General features: G+C 36.6%; 1 protein-coding gene across 11 annotated transcripts in view; it reads right to left on the bottom strand.

Annotated features, from left to right (window-relative positions):
• nckap1 (NCK-associated protein 1) overlaps window positions 1-20,097 on the bottom strand; it is a 104,182-nt gene extending 84,085 nt beyond the window's left edge. For 8 of the 11 annotated variants that reach the window (XR_015498911.1, XR_015498912.1, XR_015498909.1 and 5 more), the window contains exon 1: window positions 19,774-20,070. Coding sequence is in view for 5 of the 11 variants with exons in the window: in XM_087266716.1 (XP_087122842.1) it covers window positions 19,774-19,881 (108 nt within the window). In the remaining 6 variants the exon portion in view is untranslated. Of the gene's footprint in view, window positions 1-7,980; window positions 7,999-19,773 lie in introns of all 11 variants that reach the window. The other 3 variants (XM_087266714.1, XM_087266715.1, NM_001137665.1) reach the window with 2 other exon arrangements.
• Between the last annotated feature and the right edge of the window lie 1,834 nt (window positions 20,098-21,931).

The following is a 21,931-nucleotide window of genomic DNA, read 5'->3' as shown; positions in this document are numbered from 1 at the left end:
AGGGAATCACAAGGAAATTAATTGATTGACTATTATAATAATTCATATTATCATAAAACATTTGCGGAAGCCCCAAATATTAGAATTAAAATAGTTTGTACAATGTACTAGCTCTACTTATTAGCAAACAAAAGAACTTGATGAATAAAATATGTGATGATGGAAATTGAGATTTATGCGTTATCTGATCTTAGATTAAATAAGCTTTCTTTTGGTGTATAATTTGAGAGGATAGAACAATATTAGGCTGAGTTGCAACCATCTGGAATCTGAGGGTTAAAAAAATGAAAATACTGAGAAAATAATAATAAATAAATAATTGTTTAAAAATTGTTCAAAGAGTCATGCGTATTATTAATCATAAATTAAGTTTTAATATATATTAAGAAGAAAATGTACAAGTTATCTGCATGGGACATGATCTTTACTTAAAATTCCAATGATTTTTGGCATAAAAGAAAGATTTTGGGCCACACAATTTTATTTTGGCTAATGCCAACGATAAACATGCAGAGGGCTGTGCAATTTGGGAAAAATATTTAATCGCAAAAGTTTTGACAGATATTGCAATTTCATTTTGATTTGCGATTTAATTTTGTAGTCAAGCTTCCGCTTAATAATCTTTATCATAGCTTCTTGCTGCTAAAATGCAGTGAGTGTTCGTTACAAAAAGGGACTGATAAGATATCAACTTATATAAGCAAACAACTCTAAAATTGTACTTTGTACTTTGATTAAATGTCACTGGCAGCACTTTTAGTTGACTTTTTAGCAAGACGCTCCTCATATAGCCACCTGTGGTGCTTTCTTAGGTGCTGGTTGTTGTATTTCCTTGTGTTGTGGCAACAATTCTGTCACAGCTCTTACAAATGACCTGGGGCCTTATGTATCAACGCTGCGTACGCCAGGTTTCACGCTCAGAATCGCTCACGTTTGGATTTACTAACAATGAACTGAACGTGGGAATGTGCGCAGCTTCACGGCAGCTTTCTGGCTGGCGTACGCACATTTTTTGTGCGTGTCTGTTTTATTTCCATTGGCGACTCCTAGAGGCAGTTGTGTTAAATTCCTCTCTACAAAGTGTCTGAGCCTTGCAATGGCAGCTGTATGAGACGGGTTCATCTAGCAGGTATATAAGGTTTCCATACCATACAGTTGACCAGCCAAACATTAAAGCACAATTTGCAGCGGTCGCCTGTTTTCCCAATGTAATCTGAGCTATCTACCGCACGCACATTGCTATAAAGACACTATCTGAAGATTTGCATGCGTGAATCAGAAACATTTCCATTCAATAAATGTGCAAATAAAATATGATGCACAAACTTATTGATGATTCCTACTTGTCTTTATCGTGATAAATAGTTGGCAAAATCTGATATGTAACGGGGGAAAAAAGAAGAAAGAGTTCATCAGACGCTGGACTCAAGCCGAGTTCATGCTCGAACGTGTCAATACATGATCACAAGCGTCTTACGAGCTGCGCCACTGAGACTATTAAGGGTACTGCAACATTTTACAGATATAAACCACACTATTTCTTTTTTTAATGGACTCAGTGCGATGTTCAGACCCAACTGTGTTAACCGCATCAGCTAAACTCTCCCACTCTATTTTTTTCTTTTGTTGTTAATTCCGGAGAACAAACTTGCAAATAACACCGCTTTTCTCCGGTCTGCCTCCGAAAGCAGCACCTCCAATTCACATTCTGTTCAAAGTTTCTCTTTTTGCTTGATTTTGCCGTTGCTTTTTCGTTGGGTTTTGCCATTAGCATAGTCATTAGCATATTCATCCGGAGGAGGAGGCAGGGAGGGGTTTTGTGCTCGTGCATGTTGCGCTCAGTTTCACGTTCATTCGGATGTACAAAAGAATATGCGTGAGATTCGGCGTACGCAGTGTTTCATACATCTGAATTTTTTTCTGCGTACGCACATTTACAGCTTTGTGCGTACGCAATGTTTTAGTAAGATTTCCACGCAAGTCTTCGTACATGAGGCCCCTGGTTTTGTTTGGTGTCTGTGACTTTGAAACCATTTTATTCCCATATTACCAACATGCTGTTTTTCTTTGATACTAATTCACCTATTAATGCTTCTGAAGCGGCAGATGCCATCATCCCACTAGTTTGCGCTTTCCTGTTTGTTTGTTTTTATATTGTGGGCGTACCGCATAGTTCGGTTGCGCAAATCTGATTGAGCAGAACGAAAGCGTGCTCGCTCAATTGGCTAGTAAGACTGCCACACACAGATGGCGGTCACACATTTGCTCTAGGTGGGGAAAGTTAAATAATATTACATATCACAGCTGCTTGTGATTAGCTAATCGCATTGTTTCAAATAGTGACTGCGATTCGTTCCTGATCAATCACACAGCCCTAGACACACATAAAATAAGATGGGTTTGAGGTAAAGGGTCACATTAGGGCTGCACAATATATCGTTTCATTATCGATATCACAATGTGTGCATCCGCAATAGTCACATCGCAAAGATATGCAATGTCCAGTCTGAATTATAGTTGGCAAGGAGCTACAGAATTTCTTTTAATCACTTTATTTATATAGAAATATCTACATTTCAAAGCAAAAACATGATTATTTTACTTACCCGAATGGCAAATAATTTCCTTAAAACAAGCGAAAAAAAACTCTAACTTTTCACGTATTTCGACTGACGGTGAAAGCTAAACTATATTTTTACTTGGTCTAAGATTTGATATATATTTGAACTAGGGTTGCACGGTACTACGGTAGTACTACGTTACTATGGCTCCAAAATACTTGTGATGCTACAGTCGTTTTTCAACATGAGTATCATCATTAACAGTTCTACAACAGTTAATGTTGCATGTAAAATGATTCAAATAGTCAATCAATGATTTTATTTATTTTATTATTAATATAATAACAACAAAAGAGTCAAAGTATATACTAGGCTTAGGGCAGTATAAGATTCTGACGGTATGATAACCTTGGATGAAAATATCACGGTTTCACGATATCACAGTATTGTGCACACTGCTCTAAAACATATTATTTTAAAATGCCTGGGTAAAAAACAAAAACTTTGTCCTCCTTTAAAAACAATATATTTTAATTATTGAGACATTTAAAATATTTTAGAACAGTAAAGATGTCAGGCTAAATAAATCTAATTAATAATTGACTTCTGTCTTCATTAGTTTTAAAAACAGATTTCTTTACTATTTGAAATGGCACCTTTTGAAATGGTATGTTGAAATGGTATGTTTTTTTTCTGCTGGAGATACTTTTGACCTTGAAAACAAACCAAAAAAAAGGTAACTAAAAATATTGCATACATTATACATTAGGAACGGCATAACAAAGAATGTTGGTGGCTTCAAACCTTGACTTTCCAAACCACCGTATACCTTGATAACGATTATCGTCCCATGTCTAATTGGTAATATGGGATTATTTTGGTTTCACAGTCACAAACATCGAACAAAAGCAGTTTTTTTAAAGAGTCGTCTGTATGAATAATACTTTTTCCAATAATAAGTGATTTATTAATCAAATTTACATATTGCAACATATACTAAATAGTATTTCTCACAATATGCTTCATGTTTTACACTTGAATTATGAATTAGTACAGTATCAAAAGACTACCTGGTATCGTGATACTTCAGCTGGTTTAGTATCGTGATATTAATTTATGGTATCGTGACAACTCTTATTTGGACTAGAAACAAGACAAAAAGTAAGAAAATCTCTTTTTTATTGCATTGTAATTATTATATTTCTGTGAAAACCGTCAAATAGAGCTATTCAAACCATCTTCTGAAACTGTAGAAAAAATAGGCAGAAAAAATTAAATATCGCAATATCAGATTTTTCCAATATCGTGCAGCCCTACGTCACATATTAATTTTTGAAACAGAAAAACAATTATATCATCTGTGGCTAATGAGGCCAAAAGTAGGTAATTCAATGCATAAAGTTTACTTGTTGAGAAATCTCATCTCATCACATACAATAATGGTCAGCATAGCTAAAAGTATTACTTATTGGTTGTGCTAATATAGCGGTGTGTCTTGTTTTGAAAATAAAAAAGCCATTCTGGACTCCCAACCCTACAGAAAAGACAGATAACAAGAAGAAAAGAGAGAGAACAGAATTGAAAATGCTCTTCAAACAGACAAGGTGCTGTGTGAGAAGTTGGAGAGCAGTTAGTGGAACACAGACAGCAGTGTATGACCAGAAACAATCCTGGAGAGAGAGAGAGAGAGAGAGAAAGCAACAAAGAGATGGTGGGTTTTGCTGGACAGTGCGTCTGATTGGCTGGCTGTTCTGTAAGAGGTGAGTGTCTTACAGAGTGAAAGAGCTTAAACGCGTCAGTGAACGTGCAGCTGAGGCAGGGCAGTGTGTATGATCACATGACACGTTACATGATGCTTTACATGCACCTAAGGCTAACGCAGCATCCAACCTCAAGACCATTCCAGTGTGCGCAGCAACACACAGAGGCTCTGGGTGCTGTAAGACAACATGTGTGTGTTTTTTTTTTTTTTTTTTACAAAGCCCATTAGGTCGTTCCCAAAAAAAGACACCGCATGGCTAGCAAACTGACAGGGTTTACACGCAGGCCCTGCAGATAACGCAAACCGGCAATCAGAAACCCACGAACATTAAATTTACATTAGCTAAATTACTCCTCTGCCCACTGATAATTTAACAGCCAATCACAGCGGAGTAAATAAATAGGCCCACAGAGAATCGACTGTACGTCTCAAAAGTGGCTGGTTTTGTTCTTCCTTGTTTATTGTATACTGCTGACATCCAACGGGTGCTTTGCAGTAAAAAGCAAAACTTGGTGAAAATAAGAGGATGGTGAAAATAAAACAAACAAATAAGGGAAAAAATGGAAAATAAATGAAAATAAGCTGCATGCATTAATATTATTTATTACCCCAACAATTGTAAGCAAGGGTTTTTAGTTACATATGCAACTGGGCGATATTAGTAAACTGGTAGGCCTGAAATTTTGATGTATTGATAGATCAATTTAGAGCCATACACTGTTAACTGCAATAGATTAGTGCAATTTCAAGCACTGTTCCATGACTGACACTATTTAGACTGATATAAACTGATTGATCAAAAGTTAACATTCGTTTAAATGGGATTTTTGTTTAGGATTATAATGTAAAGTACAAAATACAGATAAATAAGGGCACGTGTCCACCAAAGTGCTAAAACAGCATCAGTTTAGCATTTAAAAGACACCTTATTTACATTGAAAACAAGAGGAAAAAAGTTCTCAGCTCAGAAAAAAACACTTCTGTGGACACACGCTCTAACTCATTCGACTCAACAACATTAATAAAGTTTTTTTTTTGGCAATGATGGTTCCATTAAAAACCCTTTCCAAATCGTAAGAACCAAAATGGTTTTCTGAAACCTTTGTTTTTAAAAGTAAATGTACAAAAGGGACTTAAACGTAACAATTTACAACTGCTGTTAAAGTGATAGCATTTCAGCTCATAGACACTGTAAAAATTACTGTAAATTAACTGGATTTCGTATTTTGTGATTCATGTTTTTTTGTTCACATAATTTTGCATTTGAATTGCATTGTGGGACTTTGATCTTTCCTCCAAAAGCTTTTAATGCTGGAAATTGAGCAAAAAGTAACTCTTATTAACATTTTTATAAGTTTTATATAGGGATGCTTCAATTGACCGGCTGGAGATCGGTATCGGCTGATAATCACATTAAACGACTCGATTGGTACTCGTTGATCAGGGGTGCATTCCCGAAAGCCATAGTTAGATAACTAAGGTTGCAAGTTCCATCATTACAAAGATAGTTTGTTGATTTTTGGTTTCCCAAATTCGTCGTTCCAACAAATATTCGCAAACTGCATCACAAACCTGTAAGATTACAATTACACCTCTCGAGCTGTAGTTAGATGCAGAGTTCCCGGCTGTGTTCTATTCCCCGTTTTCTCGGTAGATGTTCAAACATTTAAACTTGGAATGATTAAACAAAAAACTATTAAATTCATCTTTCTTAGATGTGATTTGCTTTCAAAGTATTTTTACAAGTCAGATTTAGCAATCTTCATGTTTACAATTGCGTTCGTGTTAGCTTAGGGATTTTATATGGAACATTCTCAATAATATTTGTAAAGGAAACATTGGTGCTATATCTGTCGTTTATATATATTTCAATCAATATGGAAAACAAGAGCATGTTTTTACTAAAACTAATATTGGATTTTTAAAAAAATGTTTAATCGTGTAAAACAATATCATTTACACAAAAAAAATGATGTTTTTTTTCCTCAAAAGAAGTTGTTACTCCACCCCGTGTAGAGCGTCATTATGGGCGTTTTACGTTTCAACTAACGTGGTTCGAACGATATATCTTCGACAAAGAAACTACGTGTTTTGGAAAACACTCATCACTACATCGTTTTTTTTCCAAATGATGCATCATACTATGATAGTTCAGCCACGAGTAATGTCGTTGTTTGGGAAATGCGCCTCTGGCCGATTACAAATTTTTGTTTACTCATTTACAAAGTTGAGGAAGATGCACATGCGCACCTGGGTTATACATACAGCAAAATATGTTCAAATATTTTTAACATGAATATTTAATAAATAACTTCTCATAATTTACTTATTGCAATAAACAGTAGTTTGTAGCATTCTTTACTTTTAGAAAGTAATGGAATTATAGGTTTGCATTTTAAATTCTTATGAATTAAACTTACGCTCCAAACTTTTTCTTGATTGAAACAAATTCTTCTTTCATTAATGTTTCCAAATTGCATTGTTAGTGAATTTTTTAACCAATTTTTTTTTAATCTGTGCTATCTATCTATTACGTAAAGCTGCTTCTAACCATGCCAAGTTTACACCTAAATGGTTAAAAGAGACGTGGTTAAGGGATTATATGCAGCATCCTTTACCTGTTCTCTTAGATAAGGAGAGGTGTCCACTTAAGTATCATATTTAGAGGAAAAATGTGCATTACATTTGCTTGAAGCATCAGAATCTGTACTCTGTATCGGCCGATCACCATGACAAGGTATCGGGACTTAGTATCGGCTGCAAAACTCCTGATTGGAACATCACTAGTTTAAATTGATATATTGTCTGGGTTGGTGTTGCAATTTAAGGTGGAATTTGCTGTTATTTTACACTTAATTATCTATATACTATTTCTTGAACAACATCTTGTCTCAAATATCTGTCTTGCATTCATTTGTTCCAACTGCATTTGGGTTACTTAACAAGCTCTAAGTTGTATTTGCTCATGTATATTGGATATTTCTGCACTTGAACATGCTTTGATTGGTAACTTTTTTATATACACATATTTTACTTGATTATGATTCATTTTTATTGTTTACTGTTATTTCTATGTTTGTTTGAGTGTTCATCTGTCTCGGCCATCTGCCCTCGGGGATAATACATTAGTCCAATCCAATCCAAATTAGCAAAATGTCACTAAAAGTCACTTTGTTAAACTGTAAAGTTGAATTTTCAACATCAAAATTGGACAGAGCAGAAATAAAACTCCCGTAATGCAATTCACAACTGTAAATAAACAGAAAACATCTGTTGATCACAAAATACGGAACCTGATTTTTATTTTATTTTTTTTACAGTGTAGGTAAATAAGGATACATACTTCAAATATCCTCAACGCTTGCTTCTAATGTGTTAAGATTAACAATATATCGCCCAGCTCTTACCACTCAACATCTGCAAGATTGGCACAAGTTTAAGATCGCAAAACAGCATTTAAAGCTAAACTCATTCCGGTAAGAAATACAAATAAATCAGTTCAAATAAAGGCTAAACAGAAAAAGTCCTGCAGGTGCTACAGTTTGGGAAGGGCCTTTTTTTGTGAGTTGCGAACAGAAAGATCATGGGACATGAGACTGGTAGGGCAGCGAGGGGGAAGGGGACTGAGATTTTAGGAAGGTGAAAAGCTGTGCAAACCTTCCAAACTTGTCCTTGCTGGGGGAAGCATTGTAACAGAAAGAGAGAAAATTACACATAAACACAGGTTCCAATGTCTACCATGCATGTTCACTTCAAAACAAATTTTTAGCTTTGGGAACTAAATGTAAGTCGTTCCAGTTAGTGTGTTGGTTTCAGGTCCTAAGGAGGGACACAAGGGGTCAGTTGGGTCACACAGTGCATTGAGAGGCAGTCGTTCCCAGAGCTAACATTGACACCATGCAGAATTCACTCCTCCGGGAGCAGGAACACTGTGAGCTGAGTTCAGAATTCACGTCCATGTTCGAGAAAAGACCAGGAAGTTTGTGATTAGTCAAAGAAACATAATCCATGCAAGTAAAAGGAAACCAAAGTCAACATGTTCACAAAATGACTGAAAACAGATCTGAACTTAAAACAAAAATGACAAACAGAAACACACTGCAAAAAGAGAGCCAGCAAACAACCAAAAATGACAAACGAACAACCAAAAATGTCACTATAATTTGCTCCAATGCAACAAATCATCTCATGCACTGAATTTAAAGACCGAATTTCAGCCAATGACTTGCGGCTGACCTTCACCTATATCTCGGATCTGGAGAACTTTGACTATCTGTGTCATTTCAATCAGAAGGCAGATGAGAGTACTGAATGGTACTACAATGAGTAACGCAAAAATGTGCTTGATCATTTGACCTCAGTTGAACCATCACTCCAAAGCCCCTTTCACACATACAGACCTTTTCAAAAAATAACCGGCAGTTTTCTGGAAAGGGATCATGTGCGAACAGCCCTTTTTGAAAAAAAGCGGTTAATTCGTTTCGGCAATTTTCCGAAAAGAAAAGTTGCAATATTACCGGTAATTAGCCAGAATGCCGCGCTGTGTGAACGCAGAAGGAAAATTTTCGGAAAGAGTTTAGAACGTGCTGACGTGAGACGTCTACTTCAGCCAATCAGAACATTCAGGCGCATTCACATCCACACTGATTATGAAAATAAAAGCCTTTGAATACGTTTCCAGACACATTTAGCTGCTAGATGTTAGTCAGATTACGTTTCTATGTTCCTTCTGAATGCCAACTGTGTAAAAAATAATTGATAAAATGCTTATAATAAACCACTGTTTGTTTACACTTAAGCTCTGCTTCAGTAGTTTAACGCGTGCTCCGGTGAGCGGCAGCAGACACACATATTATCCCTTTCACACAGTGATACTGGTAAAGATCCGGAAAAATACTGGAACGACTTTACCGGTAAATTTTAAAAAAGCGATATTCACACAGACTAAGGCTGCGTCCGAAACCGCATACTTCCATACTATATAATATGCTAAAATCAGTATGCGAGCCGAGTAGTATGCCCGAATTCATAGAATTCGAAAATCAGTATGCGAGAAGTACCCGGATGACTTACTACTTCCGGCGAGATTCTAGAGTGTGCATCACATGCATGCTGCGCTATCCCATGATGCCCCGCGAGCGAATTCATGAATGGCAGTAAAGCGACGCAATTGATGCAGGTAGGTCACATGACCATGACAAAGTGACGCATGTAGTACATCCGAATTTTATTCATACTTTTCACTTTTCAGAACATTTTACACATCCATTCCAAAATAGTGGTAAATTCTGACATCATTAACCAGAAAAGAGCTCTAAACGGCTGCGCTTTGTAAACATAGAAGGGGTCGGGCTTTTGTTGATGGTACATATTGTGTGTGCTGGTGCTCATTCCATGCACATGCTTCAAACAACTGAAGCAGAGTTTGAAGGTAAACAAACAGCGGTTTATCATAAGCATTTTATTAATAATTTTTTACACAGTTGGCATTCAGAAGGAACATAGAAACGTTATCCGCCTAACATCAAGCAGCTAAATATGAATGGAAAAATATTTCAAGGGCATTTATTTTGACAATCAGCATGGATATGGATGTAAATGTGTCTAATTGTTCTGACTGGCTGAAGTAGGCGTCTCGCATCTGCGCGTTCTAGCCATGAACGTGCTTTTTGCTGCAATTTTCCTTCTGCTTTCACACAGTGCAGCATTCCGGCAAATTACTGGTAATGTTACAAGGTCTCTTTCTGGAAAACTGCCAAAACGAATTCACAGGTATTTTCAAAAAGGGCCCATTCACACATTTCCGGAAAGGTTTGTATGTGTTCCTCCATATGTTTTCATTGAAGTTATTCACAAAACTTATTCATCCACAGAATTTGTAATGTAGTCAAATGTGTAAACATTTAGCTGCAGTTAGCGCTTCTGTTTCTGGATATCTGTGAGACAAAACAGGTGCATCAATGCTAAAGCTTTAAATAAAAGGGAAACCATCAAAAAAAAGCCAGACCACCTTCTATATTTACAAATGCAAGCGCTGCCATTTAGAAGTCATTTCTGGTTAATGAAATCAGAACTTACTGGTATTTTGGAATGGATGTGTAAAACGTCCTTGCATGTGTGAACAGTGCTTTTTTTATTTACCAGTAAAGTCGTTACGGAAATTTTCTGGATGTTTACCGGTATCACTGTGTCTAGCAAAGACAGACAACATTGAAGTATGTGCGCAATGTGCTTGGAAAATAGTGAATTAAACAATGTGTTTGTGCTTTCCACGCACTTTTAGACATGATATGTGAACAGCCCCTAAACCTTTTCCACCAAAACAAGTGCAATGTAAATTAAGGTGTACTATTTGAGAGGAAGGACAATTAGAGAGATGACCGAAATCATAGTGGACGTTATCCAGTGCCCTCATTCAATCCTATAATGAGCCACAGTAATTGGTGTACAACCGATATACACTCACTGACTGGCTAGAGAATACCCAAAACACACCGGTGAGGCATTTTCATCAGGAACATGCAAAAATCCCTGGCACTAATAGTGGTCGAATCAAGACGTTATGGTTTCCTCCTTTATAACATGCATTCAAATAATCAATCTTGACCATTTGTGTTTGAATTTTGTCAAGATCATCTGCTCTCATTTCCTCACCCTTCTCTGGAACACATCTTAGGGTGCTTTCACACCTGACTTATTTAGTTCGATTGAATTGCACTAGTTCGTTTGGGCAGGTGAGATTGCAGCAATCGTACTCGAGTGCGCACCAAAAGCGGACCAAAAAAGCGTACCGAGACCTGCTTGAAGGGGTGGTCTCTGTACGCTTTCAAACGAACCCTGTAGCGGTTCGTTTGTGGTGAGAATATGATCCGTACTAAAACAGGTCCAACCGCAAAAAGTACTGCGCGTTTTGGACTAATCCAGCTGCCGTAGGCTGATGCGCTGTGCATTTTGGGATATGGAGGAAAAATATTTGTTGACAGCGCTTTACCAACAGAGAGAGAGAGAGGGAGAGGGGAAAACGTTACCTGATGGATGGTTGGTAATATTTCCGCAAGATGACCATATCGCAGTTTAGCTAAATTAATTCACGCCTCCTCCTGAAGTGACTAGCGATGCATTAAACCCCTGTTTTCCAGCGCTTCATTCTCGAAATGAATAGTTTGTCTAAAGCAGGGATAAAATCAGTCAGCGCAGTCGTCCCTCTAGAGTAAAAACGACATTTTGTGTCTGCCAGTTTTGTTTACCTGTGGAAGTTCACTGGCATTTTCCCGCACGTGAATTCAGACCAATCAATAAGCAGTTCAATAACATCTGGCCAATGAGAGAGGTGGATTTTGTCAGATGAGAGCATTTTGATTAGTTTCAACTGGTTTAGACCAAAGCCAGCAGTGTGGTGTGAAAACGACCCAAAGACAGCAGAAAATGCAACAATGTGTCATTTATTACCCTTGGTGCGGACCAAATGAAGTGAACTACAGATGTGAAAGCACCCTTAAAGAGATTGGCATCTTCTCTGGCAACAATCAATGCACATCTACACTGAAAAAAAATATTCTAAGATGATTTATTGGATTTAGTTTTTTTTTTCGTTAAGTGGTTATACAGAACATGAAGTTCAAGTAGAACATTACTAAATTTAATTTATTTAAATTCAACACATAAATTGTTTATTCATTAATTTTATTTTTGGCTTAGTCCCTTTATTAATCCAGGCTCACCAGAGCGGAATGAACCGCCAACTAATCCAGCACATGTTTTACAAAGCGGATGCCCTTCCAGCTGCAAACCATCTCTGGGAAACATTAATACACACTCATACTCACTCATACACTATGGACAATTAAGCCTACCCAATTCACTTATACCGCATGTCTTTGGTCAGTGAGGTGAAACCGAAACACCCGGAGGATACCCACGCGAACGTGGGGAGAACATGCAAACTCCACACAGAAATGCCAACTGACCCAGCCGAGGCTCGAACCAATGACCTTCTTCCTGTGAGGCGACAACACTACCTACTGCACAACCGTGTTGCCCACATTCATTCATTCATGCATTCGTTTTCTTTTCGGCTTTGTCCCTTTAATAATCTGGGATCGTCACAACAAAATGAACCGCCAACTTATCCTGCATATGTTTTACACAGCGGATGCCCTTCCATCTGGCTGCAACCCAATACTGGGAAACATCCATACACACTCATTCACACACATACACTACCAACAACTTTTTAGCTTATCCAATTCACCTATAGCGCATGTCTTTGGACTTGTGAGGGAAACCGGAGCAACCTGGAGGAAACCCGCGTTGCAAACTCAACACAGAAATGCCAAGTAACCCCGCCGAGGCTCAAACCAGCAACCATCTTGCTGTGAGGCTGTTGTGCTACCCACTGCGCCAACGTGACGCCATGCCACATCCATAACCAAGCTTTTCCTCATAAATGTAAAAAATGTCAAATAAATTCAAATCAGTCATGTTTGTTCTATAGAGAGCCGACTCTTATCCTTTTGATTAGCATTGTTTCTTTTGAGTTGTGCAGTTTAATTTACAGAAGTTTTTTTGTTACATCCATAACGCATGTTTAATTTTCTCACTTAAAATGTAAAATATGTTTACAGATTGATTTGTTTCTGCTCCCATAACTCTGCGGTGAGCTGTTTTGGAAAATATAGCCAGATGTGTCAATATAATGTTACACTACAATTTATATTTGAATTTAAGCTTCGAGTTTTTACTGCAAATGTCTCATCCATAACGCTGGAATTGCTCATCTCTGATTTTGCGTCCTTTTATCTGACCTTTAAAGGAAAATCCACTGAAGGCTTCAAGGTTTGAGGACCAGCACTCTGTTTGTGGAAAAGGGGTCTCTGAGGATTTAATGTTGAGCTAAACACACTGCGAGATAAGTGCACACTTCCTGGGGTTGTTTCCATGGAAGGATTCTGCTGTCATTTCCTGTGACACAGTTTTGCTATCAACCTACATACTACCAGTAGTTGAATCAACCAATTTCTAACCTTTTTACACTCAGAAATAAAAGTACAAAGCTGTCACAAGGGCAGTGCCCTAAAGTGTTTCTCAACCATGTTCGTGGAGGACCACCAGCACTGCATGTTTTCTAGGTGATCACTTGGTATCAGAAGTGGCTTATATGAAAGGCAAAGGGCTCTGAATTGTGCTCATTTTACCAAAATAAAACATGATCATGCCTCGATATTTAATTATTTAATTAGGACAGTAAGGTTTGACTTTTCTTAGACAAAAGTCTTGTCATTTAATATAAATAATGTTCAGTATAAAATATAAAAGTCATACTGCAGTGGAAAAAGAATTAATATTGTGTATGACTCCCATAAGCTTGGAGGACTGCATCCATACATCTCTGCAATGACTCAAATCACTTATTAATAAAGTCATCAGGAATGGCAAAGAAACCGTTCTTGCAGGACCCATCTGAGTTTATCAAGATTCTTTGTATTCAACTTCAGTGCCTCCTCCTCCATCTTACCCCAGACATGCTCAATAATAATGTTCATGTCTGGTGACTGGGCTGGCCAATCCTGGAGCACCTTGACCTTCTTTGCACATCAGACATTGATCTGGAACTTTGATGTGGAGGCTGAAGTATGAGGAGTGCTATCCTACTGAATAATTTGCCCTCTCCTGTGGTTTGTAATGTAATGGGCAGCACAAATGTCATGATACCTCACGCTGTTAATGTTGCCATCCACTCTGCAGATCTCACACATGCACCCAAAAACCAAATGTTACCCCAAACCATGATTTTTCTTTCAACAATGTGGATTTTACATGTGGATTTCAATAGGTCTTCTGCAGTATTTGTGATGATTGGGATGCAGTTCAGATGATTCATCTGCCACTTTTCCAAATGGTCAACTAGAAGTCCGGTTTTATTTGTTGCTTTTTCAACTGGGATCGATGACAAGACTTTTGTCAGGTAATGTACATACAGTATAGTGGGTGGAAATAAGAACTGAAAGTTGCAAGTTCACTAAAACCTGGCTGTAAATATCAGGGGAATTCTAAAAACATAACTGTTAAAAATGTTTGTAGTTTTTTTTAGAACTTGAATAATATAACTTGTAATTTTCATTTCAAGAAGCAGTAGTTTATAGGCCTATTACCTTTTAGTAAAGAGGCAATTGGCTTGTTAAGTATGACATCACACGAAGTGGCTTCCGGGTCCAAACACTATATATATATATATATATATATATATATATATATATATATATATATATATATATATATATATATATATATATATATATATATATATATTAGGGGTGTCACGATTTCGATTTTTAATCGCAATCGATCGAAATTTATGCTCAATTTCGAATATCGAATCAAAAAATAGAATCGTCGATGCTGCCACGCCCCCATGTCACGTCAGCTTGGCTTGCCAAGCAGGAAAAAAACAGGCTTTTTGAAGTGCTTGTTAAACTGCAGAAGCAGGAGACCCGTCGACAGAACTTAAACCCTCTCCTCTTTCAATGAAGTCGCCGGTGTGTAAGCATTTTGGATTTCCAGTGAGTTATGTTGACAACGTTCGTGTTGTCGACAAAAAAAACACAGTTTTGCAAGCTCTGCTATGTACGTATTACGTACGGTTCGTCAGATAGACAACACCGGCATCGCGATCCTCCGCCCGCCCCCGTTGCAAATCCGCTCGCGAAAAGGACACACTCAGGCCCTGTTTACACTGTCTTTGTTTTTAAATGGCATTTTAGAACGACAACGATTTGACATCCACAGTGGCGTGTAGCATTTCTGAGCAGCCCTCCTTCCTCTCTACCTCTGAAAATGCACATCACGTGACCACACAGACACAGACGCATACACAGCCATGCGCTCGAGACAGCAGGTCCAGGCAGTCAGAGGACTGCTTCAATCTTTCACTCACTTGTACTTAGTCATTTTAGCGAACACCTCAGATACTGTTGGCTGGTTCCTGTTGGTTGTGCGTCTTTTTTACCGACGCCATTATAACGACACAGATCACTGCCTATTCACGAGTCCCGCAGAAAAAGTGATTGACAGGTGGTAATTATGTGTGTATCTTGCCTTTATTCATTTACTGTATGATTTGTTTATGGGTAAAACAAAGACCATGCAGGTCAGGTAGTTTAAACGGTAGGCTACAAATAATTAATTGGTCATTAATTAATTAATTATTCATAATCGAAAATCGAATCGTGACTTTAGAATCGAAAATGTAATTGAATCGAGGATTTGGAGGATCGTGTCACCCTTGATATATATATATATGCTCAATATATATATATGATTATTTTATACAAAATTCACCTTAATGTGTTATACAACTAAAAAGTGATCATAAACAAATATTTTCTCAATTCAAATGAGTAGCGGCTTGGACCCGGAAACAGTATTCCATACATCACCGATACGTCAAAAGTTAGCTAGTGGATCGATTTATAAGTGTGCATTTTAACTTCTTACGCATCAAATATGTGCTCCAACTTTTCTTGATTGATAGACATGTTGAATTCTTCTTCCATCATTAGCAATGTTTCCAAATTGCATTGTTAGTACTTTCTAAAATATGTTTTATCTATTATTTTCTGTAAATCTGCTTCAGTCCATGACATGTCCATATCAAATAGTTATAAGAGGTGTGTTTAACGGATTATATGCAACAACTTTTGTTCTCTTAGATAAAGAGAATGCTCCACTTAAAAGTAAAAGGGGGCTTTTTGCAATGGCAGTTATATAAGCTTGAAGCATGAGAATCGGTACTCTGCATCGGCCAATCGACATGACAAGAAATCAGTACTCAGTGTCGGCTGCAAAAATCCTGATCAAAGCATCCCTACATTTTAGCACCTACAATTTTCAATAGGTGCACTTTTATACATGTTACATGTACCTTTAAGATGTCAATATTGCAGACACATTTTGGTCAAATGTGTGCCTTTTGGAAAGGCACCGAGAGTAAAACAAAGTCAGACTAGGTCTATGCTTGTATTGCACAAGCACAGGAAAGATGACATGCTTATTACATGTCCCCCTACTGTACATGAAAACAATGCAGCGTGGAACTATGATGGCTTAGATATAGTGAGTCTTACCAAGCAGAAAGAACAAATCGTCAGTTTAAGGAATTCAGAATCAAATCAGCATCAAATGCCATCTAAAAATTTAACTCCCTCTTCGTATCCGCCACAACACAGCATAGATCTTACAGCACCCGATGCAATGCCTGCCAGTTGCTAGGCAACAGGATTACCAAAAGCATGTATTCCAATTTCTAGTCCTGTGGAAAAGCAATCCCTCAACTAAATTTGACAGAAAAAAACTGTAGTGTGAAATAATGTGCCAATAACACTGAACTGGTTGTGTCAGTTTTCCACAGTCTGTTTTCCCATGTATTCCGAATGGATATTGTGCATGGGCGTACACAAGGAGGATAAACATGACTAATATTGGACTGACCCCGATGACTTGTTTGAACGAGTAAGGTCAGACATACACAAGAGTGACATCAGTGGGCATGGAGAGACAGGCAGCACTCCAGAGACCTTCTTGCGCTTTAAACGGGCATCACACACACTGATGAATTCACATCACATATCTGACTAGTTCAAGCCCAGAGGGGGAAGAAGGAAAAAAAAAAAAACGCTAACAGTGATGGTCCTCCACAAGCCCACTTTCTGCTGTGATCTGGACAGCTTCCATTTCTGTTAGCTTCAATGCCAAGCCTTTCTCAAAAACCTTAGAAGTGGCATTATTGGCAATGAGAGAGAGAAAAAATCTTTAAACATGCAGACTAGAATTGACAGGGTTTACTCTATGTGTGATGCACGACTCAGGATATTTCAAGCTCCTTACAGCTGAAAATGTAAGATGATGAATCTCGTTAAAACATGTCCTGCTTACATTTAAACTCAACATTAAGAAAAAATAATGATATCTACTGTAATGAGTGACAAATTCATGACATTTATTGACATTTGTGCTGAAACATCTTCAATTTTGTCAGCCTCTATCAAATTACAATTTGTTTTTCTAATTTGAGAAAATATTATATCAAATAAAAACTCAAATAAATTCATTTTGCATTCATTTACCAATATACCATGCAGACTATGACAAATTTTGCTCCTTTTCAGATCAGCGTCAGCCTCGATTTGCTTAATCATTGGACATGAAATCATAAAAAACTGATTGTAAATATTCTTAATAGATATTAATGTTAACTTTTAATTGTTTATATGAATATTAAGTACACCAATAGAAGAGTCCCTAAATACAGACTAGGGCTGCACGATGTTGGAAAAAACTAAAATTGCAATATTTTATTTTTCTGCAGTACACATTGTGATATTGAGTATACTATTACCAATTAACAGCTTTGTTTGAAAAGAATTAATAATTTTAAGTAATCTTGTTATTAATTTACAATAATTTTAGGACAATGATAGGATGCTTTTGTAGTGGAGCGCATGTGCATAAAATGTAATAAATCAAATCACATGCAATGATAAATACAATAAAGTGATAAATACAATAAAGTGAAAAATTTTATTATTTTTATAGGGGTGTCACGGTGCTGCAGTGGATAGCACGATCACCTCACAGCAAGAAGGTCGCTGGTTCGAGCCATGGCTGGGTTAGTTGGCATTTCTGTGTGGAGTTGAATAAGCTAAATTGGAAGTAGTGTGTGTAATTGCAAGAGTGTATGGGTGTTTCCAAGTGTTGTGGCTGAAAGGGCATTCGCTGTGTAAAACATGTTCAAGATAAGTTAGCGGTCCATTATCCTGCGGCGCCCCCCTGATTAATAAAGGGACTAAGCCGAAAAGAAAATGAATAAATGAATGAATAAATGCTTTGTGATTTTTTTCTGGGAATCTAACATTATTCAGGGTCACAAATTGAACAATTTACCATAAAATAAATAACACTGTATAATGTTTATTGCATATATACAGCACATAAATACGATTATTGTTTCTTGAAGTTAATATTTTTTTTTTTTCTGTGCCTGAATGCTTTACACTGGCTTGAAATGTGTACACAATCTCATGCGAATCATACCAGTTTTAGGAAACTTTATGTTTAAACTTTGCAATTACTCCACAATCATGTGTATTTTTAATGCCTACTCTACTGTAATCCTGATTTGACATTGCAGATCCTGCAAAGCGACTATTGCAGATGTGCACATTGCAATATTAATGCTGAAATTATATATTGAGTAGACTTAATACAGACCAACATATTGTATCAATATGAATGAATGAGATGATGTGTTTAATGTTTTAATTTAATTATAAAAAATGCATCACATCGTGTTGATTTAAATGTTGCATAAAATATACTGCCAACTATCTATCTATCTATCTATCTATCTAACTCTTTTATAGTGTAAAAGAATCCTCAAGTAATTATTTTAATTGCAACAAATTTGTTAGGTGTGGACAAACAAATTAATCAACAAAATTATTTGAATTTCAAGCATATATAGAGACTCTTAGTTAAAGAAAAAATAAATACAGTTGTATTTTGGGGCAATATTTGACCCAGACATGTTCTTGACCTAGAATTTAATTTCAAGACAGGCTTCAACCATCTTGTTTCTCTAATTTATAACTTACAGATATCTCAACTTCTGATTAAAGCTTTGCAAAATTCACACCATTTTCAATAATGAAATTATGGAAATACAATACTGCAGTCCAAAGCTACAAAACCCACCAGTAGACCCTCTTCAGAATCCTGCAAAACTGACATCTGTCAAACATACTCTGGATTTCAGGTATTTGACAGCTCAAGGAGAGAAAGGACTTGGTATTTTAAACACACCCACAAGGATATCAAGCTTACGGATCCAATCTAACCAGGACTGTCAACTATCCACAATTAGATCTTTGTAGAAACTGCAGCTTTCAGTGCTGAGATGTCTGTATTGAATTATCCTCCTTTATAGATGGGATATAATAAAGGCTTCAAAAGCTGGGTCACGGTAAGATTCTAGACTGGACACAAATGTTCACAGCAAACACTGCTTTGTGTACTCAAATTCGAGTACCCAGTTCCAGTATATACATGTATAGCTTGAAAGCTGCTTTAGATCGAAGAATGTAAAACTAGGACATTAGCCATCATCATCATCATCATCCTCCTAGCACCATTACAATCCTCCATCATTGTTATATTTATGGTTAAATCGACCCTTGTTCGCTTTAACTCGCTAACCTGTTTTAAATCTCAATCGAATGAGCCGGTAATGCACTACACAACGTAAACAGTGATTTATGGCTGTATAGCGCGCACACACACGCACGCATTCAATCAGGGCCTGGCCTCATCAACCCAGTGTGTGTGTGTGTGTGTGTGTGTCTGTGTGCGGTAACTGCAGTCGTCTGAAACACACATGCATGAAGCGCAAATTCTCACCTTTTTGATGTTGTAGATGCGAGTGAGCATCCCGATGCCGCGGTCGTTGAGGATCGTCAATTTCTCCGCCAGCTTCTGCTGGCTCGGCTGCATCGCGCCCCGAGACATGGCTCAAACGACCGTCAAAACGAGCTTAATCGCAACCGAAAGGATTCCTTGTGTAGTGTTATAGGGTAAGGTGCAAAAATGAGTCGGTTTTTAGTGTTAAAATTCGCCCATGTTAGGGGCTTCAGGCGCGTCGTCGGGGATGTATTTTTTTTTTCTAGGTGTTGCCCTGACGGCCAGAACGAGGCTGCTTCCGGCAACGACGTCACTGCGTCATGTGACCGCAGCCCTCCGCAGGACCGCCGCCCCCCTCATCCTGCTAAGATAGTTGATTTGGTTAGATGTGGTTACTGATATTACATTTGAAGGAGGCTTCTTTTGGCGCTTATGTTTCAATAAGATATTTTTCATGCACATAAGTGTAAATATAAGGAGTCGTACAGTAGCCTATTATCAAAAATGGTCTAAAATAAGAATAACTATTATAGACGAAAGAAAGATGTGTATGGTAAGTGTAAAAACGAAGATTAGGGATATTGTTTCTGGTTATAACTATACTAAAAATTCCTTCTATCTATTAATATGTATCTGGCGATACCTGCCGGTCATAGGGGTGTAAATGCACCGTAAACATTGTCTATGATTGATTACATTTTACATGGTTTTCTAAAAGAGAAAAATATTTGAAAAATAGTTAAAAATACATTTAAATAAAATTAAATGTTTTCAGAGCATTGCGTTTTCGGTGCTTTTTTGTTTGTGATTGTTCTAAATGATTTACATATATTTTGAAGTCATTCACAAAATGGGAAAAGTTTGTTTTACATTGAGCCCACTTTTTTCTAACAACATAAACAAATTAAAAATATGTTGTCCTTTACATTTCAAGTTTTCATTGTTAGAATAAAACAGTACATAAAATAAACAAATTTCTATTTTATGCTTTATTATTTTTTGTTTATAAACAATTCCAAATCTTTCCAAAATATTCTTGAGTAAATACAATGAATAAAAAAAGATGCAAAACTGTTTCTTTTCTTGATCACAAAATTCACAAATTTCAAGCTTGATTCTTTCCAAAACATGTTGAGCAGGACAAATTCTATGGAGTATTTTGTACGACACTTCTTTAATTTTGTTATTTATGCAAAAATTATTTGTCAACTTCCAAGTTTTAACCCCCAAAATTTGATCAAATAATGAAAGCCAAAAATATCTGGCTGTAGGTAGAGACAGCGAACAGGTAACATTCCTTATAACCTTATTGTTACACTGTTGTTTTAAAATATCAATATTTTCAGTAAAAATGTTTTCACAAGGATTACCTAATCCCTTCTTAAATACAGTTCTTTAAAAGCAAAACCCTTTGGAATTGCATCCTAAACAATAGCGAATTCTCTCGGGTAACTGGTAATTTAAATTTGTTAAGAAATTCAGTATAAGATGACAAATATCCATGAGAGTTAATGAACTGCCTCACTAACAGAATAATTTTATTGAACCAATTCTGATCAAATTAATATTTAAATATTTAAATAGTTTTTAAATAAAACATCCTTGTTATTCCATATGAAATAACTGTGGGATGAAAATTTGTTTTTATGGGCCATTCTTCAACTATGGGCACTTTTAGCCTAGTGAAGTTGAGTTAAAAAACTTGTTCAAAATTAAAGTAACAGCCTCATAAGTTTAAAGAATTTGTCTAAGATCTTTAAAAGGACAAACTTAGATAATAAAAACATTTTTCCATCGTGAACTTAACAAATATCAATTCCACCACATCTCAATATACAGCTTATATTTCAAAATGAAATAAATGATGGCAGTCAAACAAAATCTTTCCACAACGCATATATAATAGTTACACATTTGTCAATGAAATAAATTAGTTGTATGCTGAATTGTACACCCTGCACACTCTAAAATTTAATGTTAATTTGGTTAAGAGCTTATTAGAAAATAAATAAACTGAATTTGTATATTAAATTAAGCATGAACTTATTGTGAATACAGTTTTAATGTGTGATGAGAACTTGTTAAATATTTTTTTTAAATGTGTGTGGTGATGAAAATGACAGTGGTGGAAATGACATTTTAACAGTTTATTGTGAAA

This window comes from Danio rerio, chromosome 9, assembly GCF_052040795.2.
Source record: "Danio rerio strain M-AB ecotype USA chromosome 9, GRCz13ab, whole genome shotgun sequence".
In the NCBI taxonomy this organism is placed as follows: Eukaryota; Metazoa; Chordata; class Actinopteri; order Cypriniformes; family Danionidae; genus Danio; species Danio rerio.
This window is presented reverse-complemented; position numbering and strand designations above follow the sequence as displayed.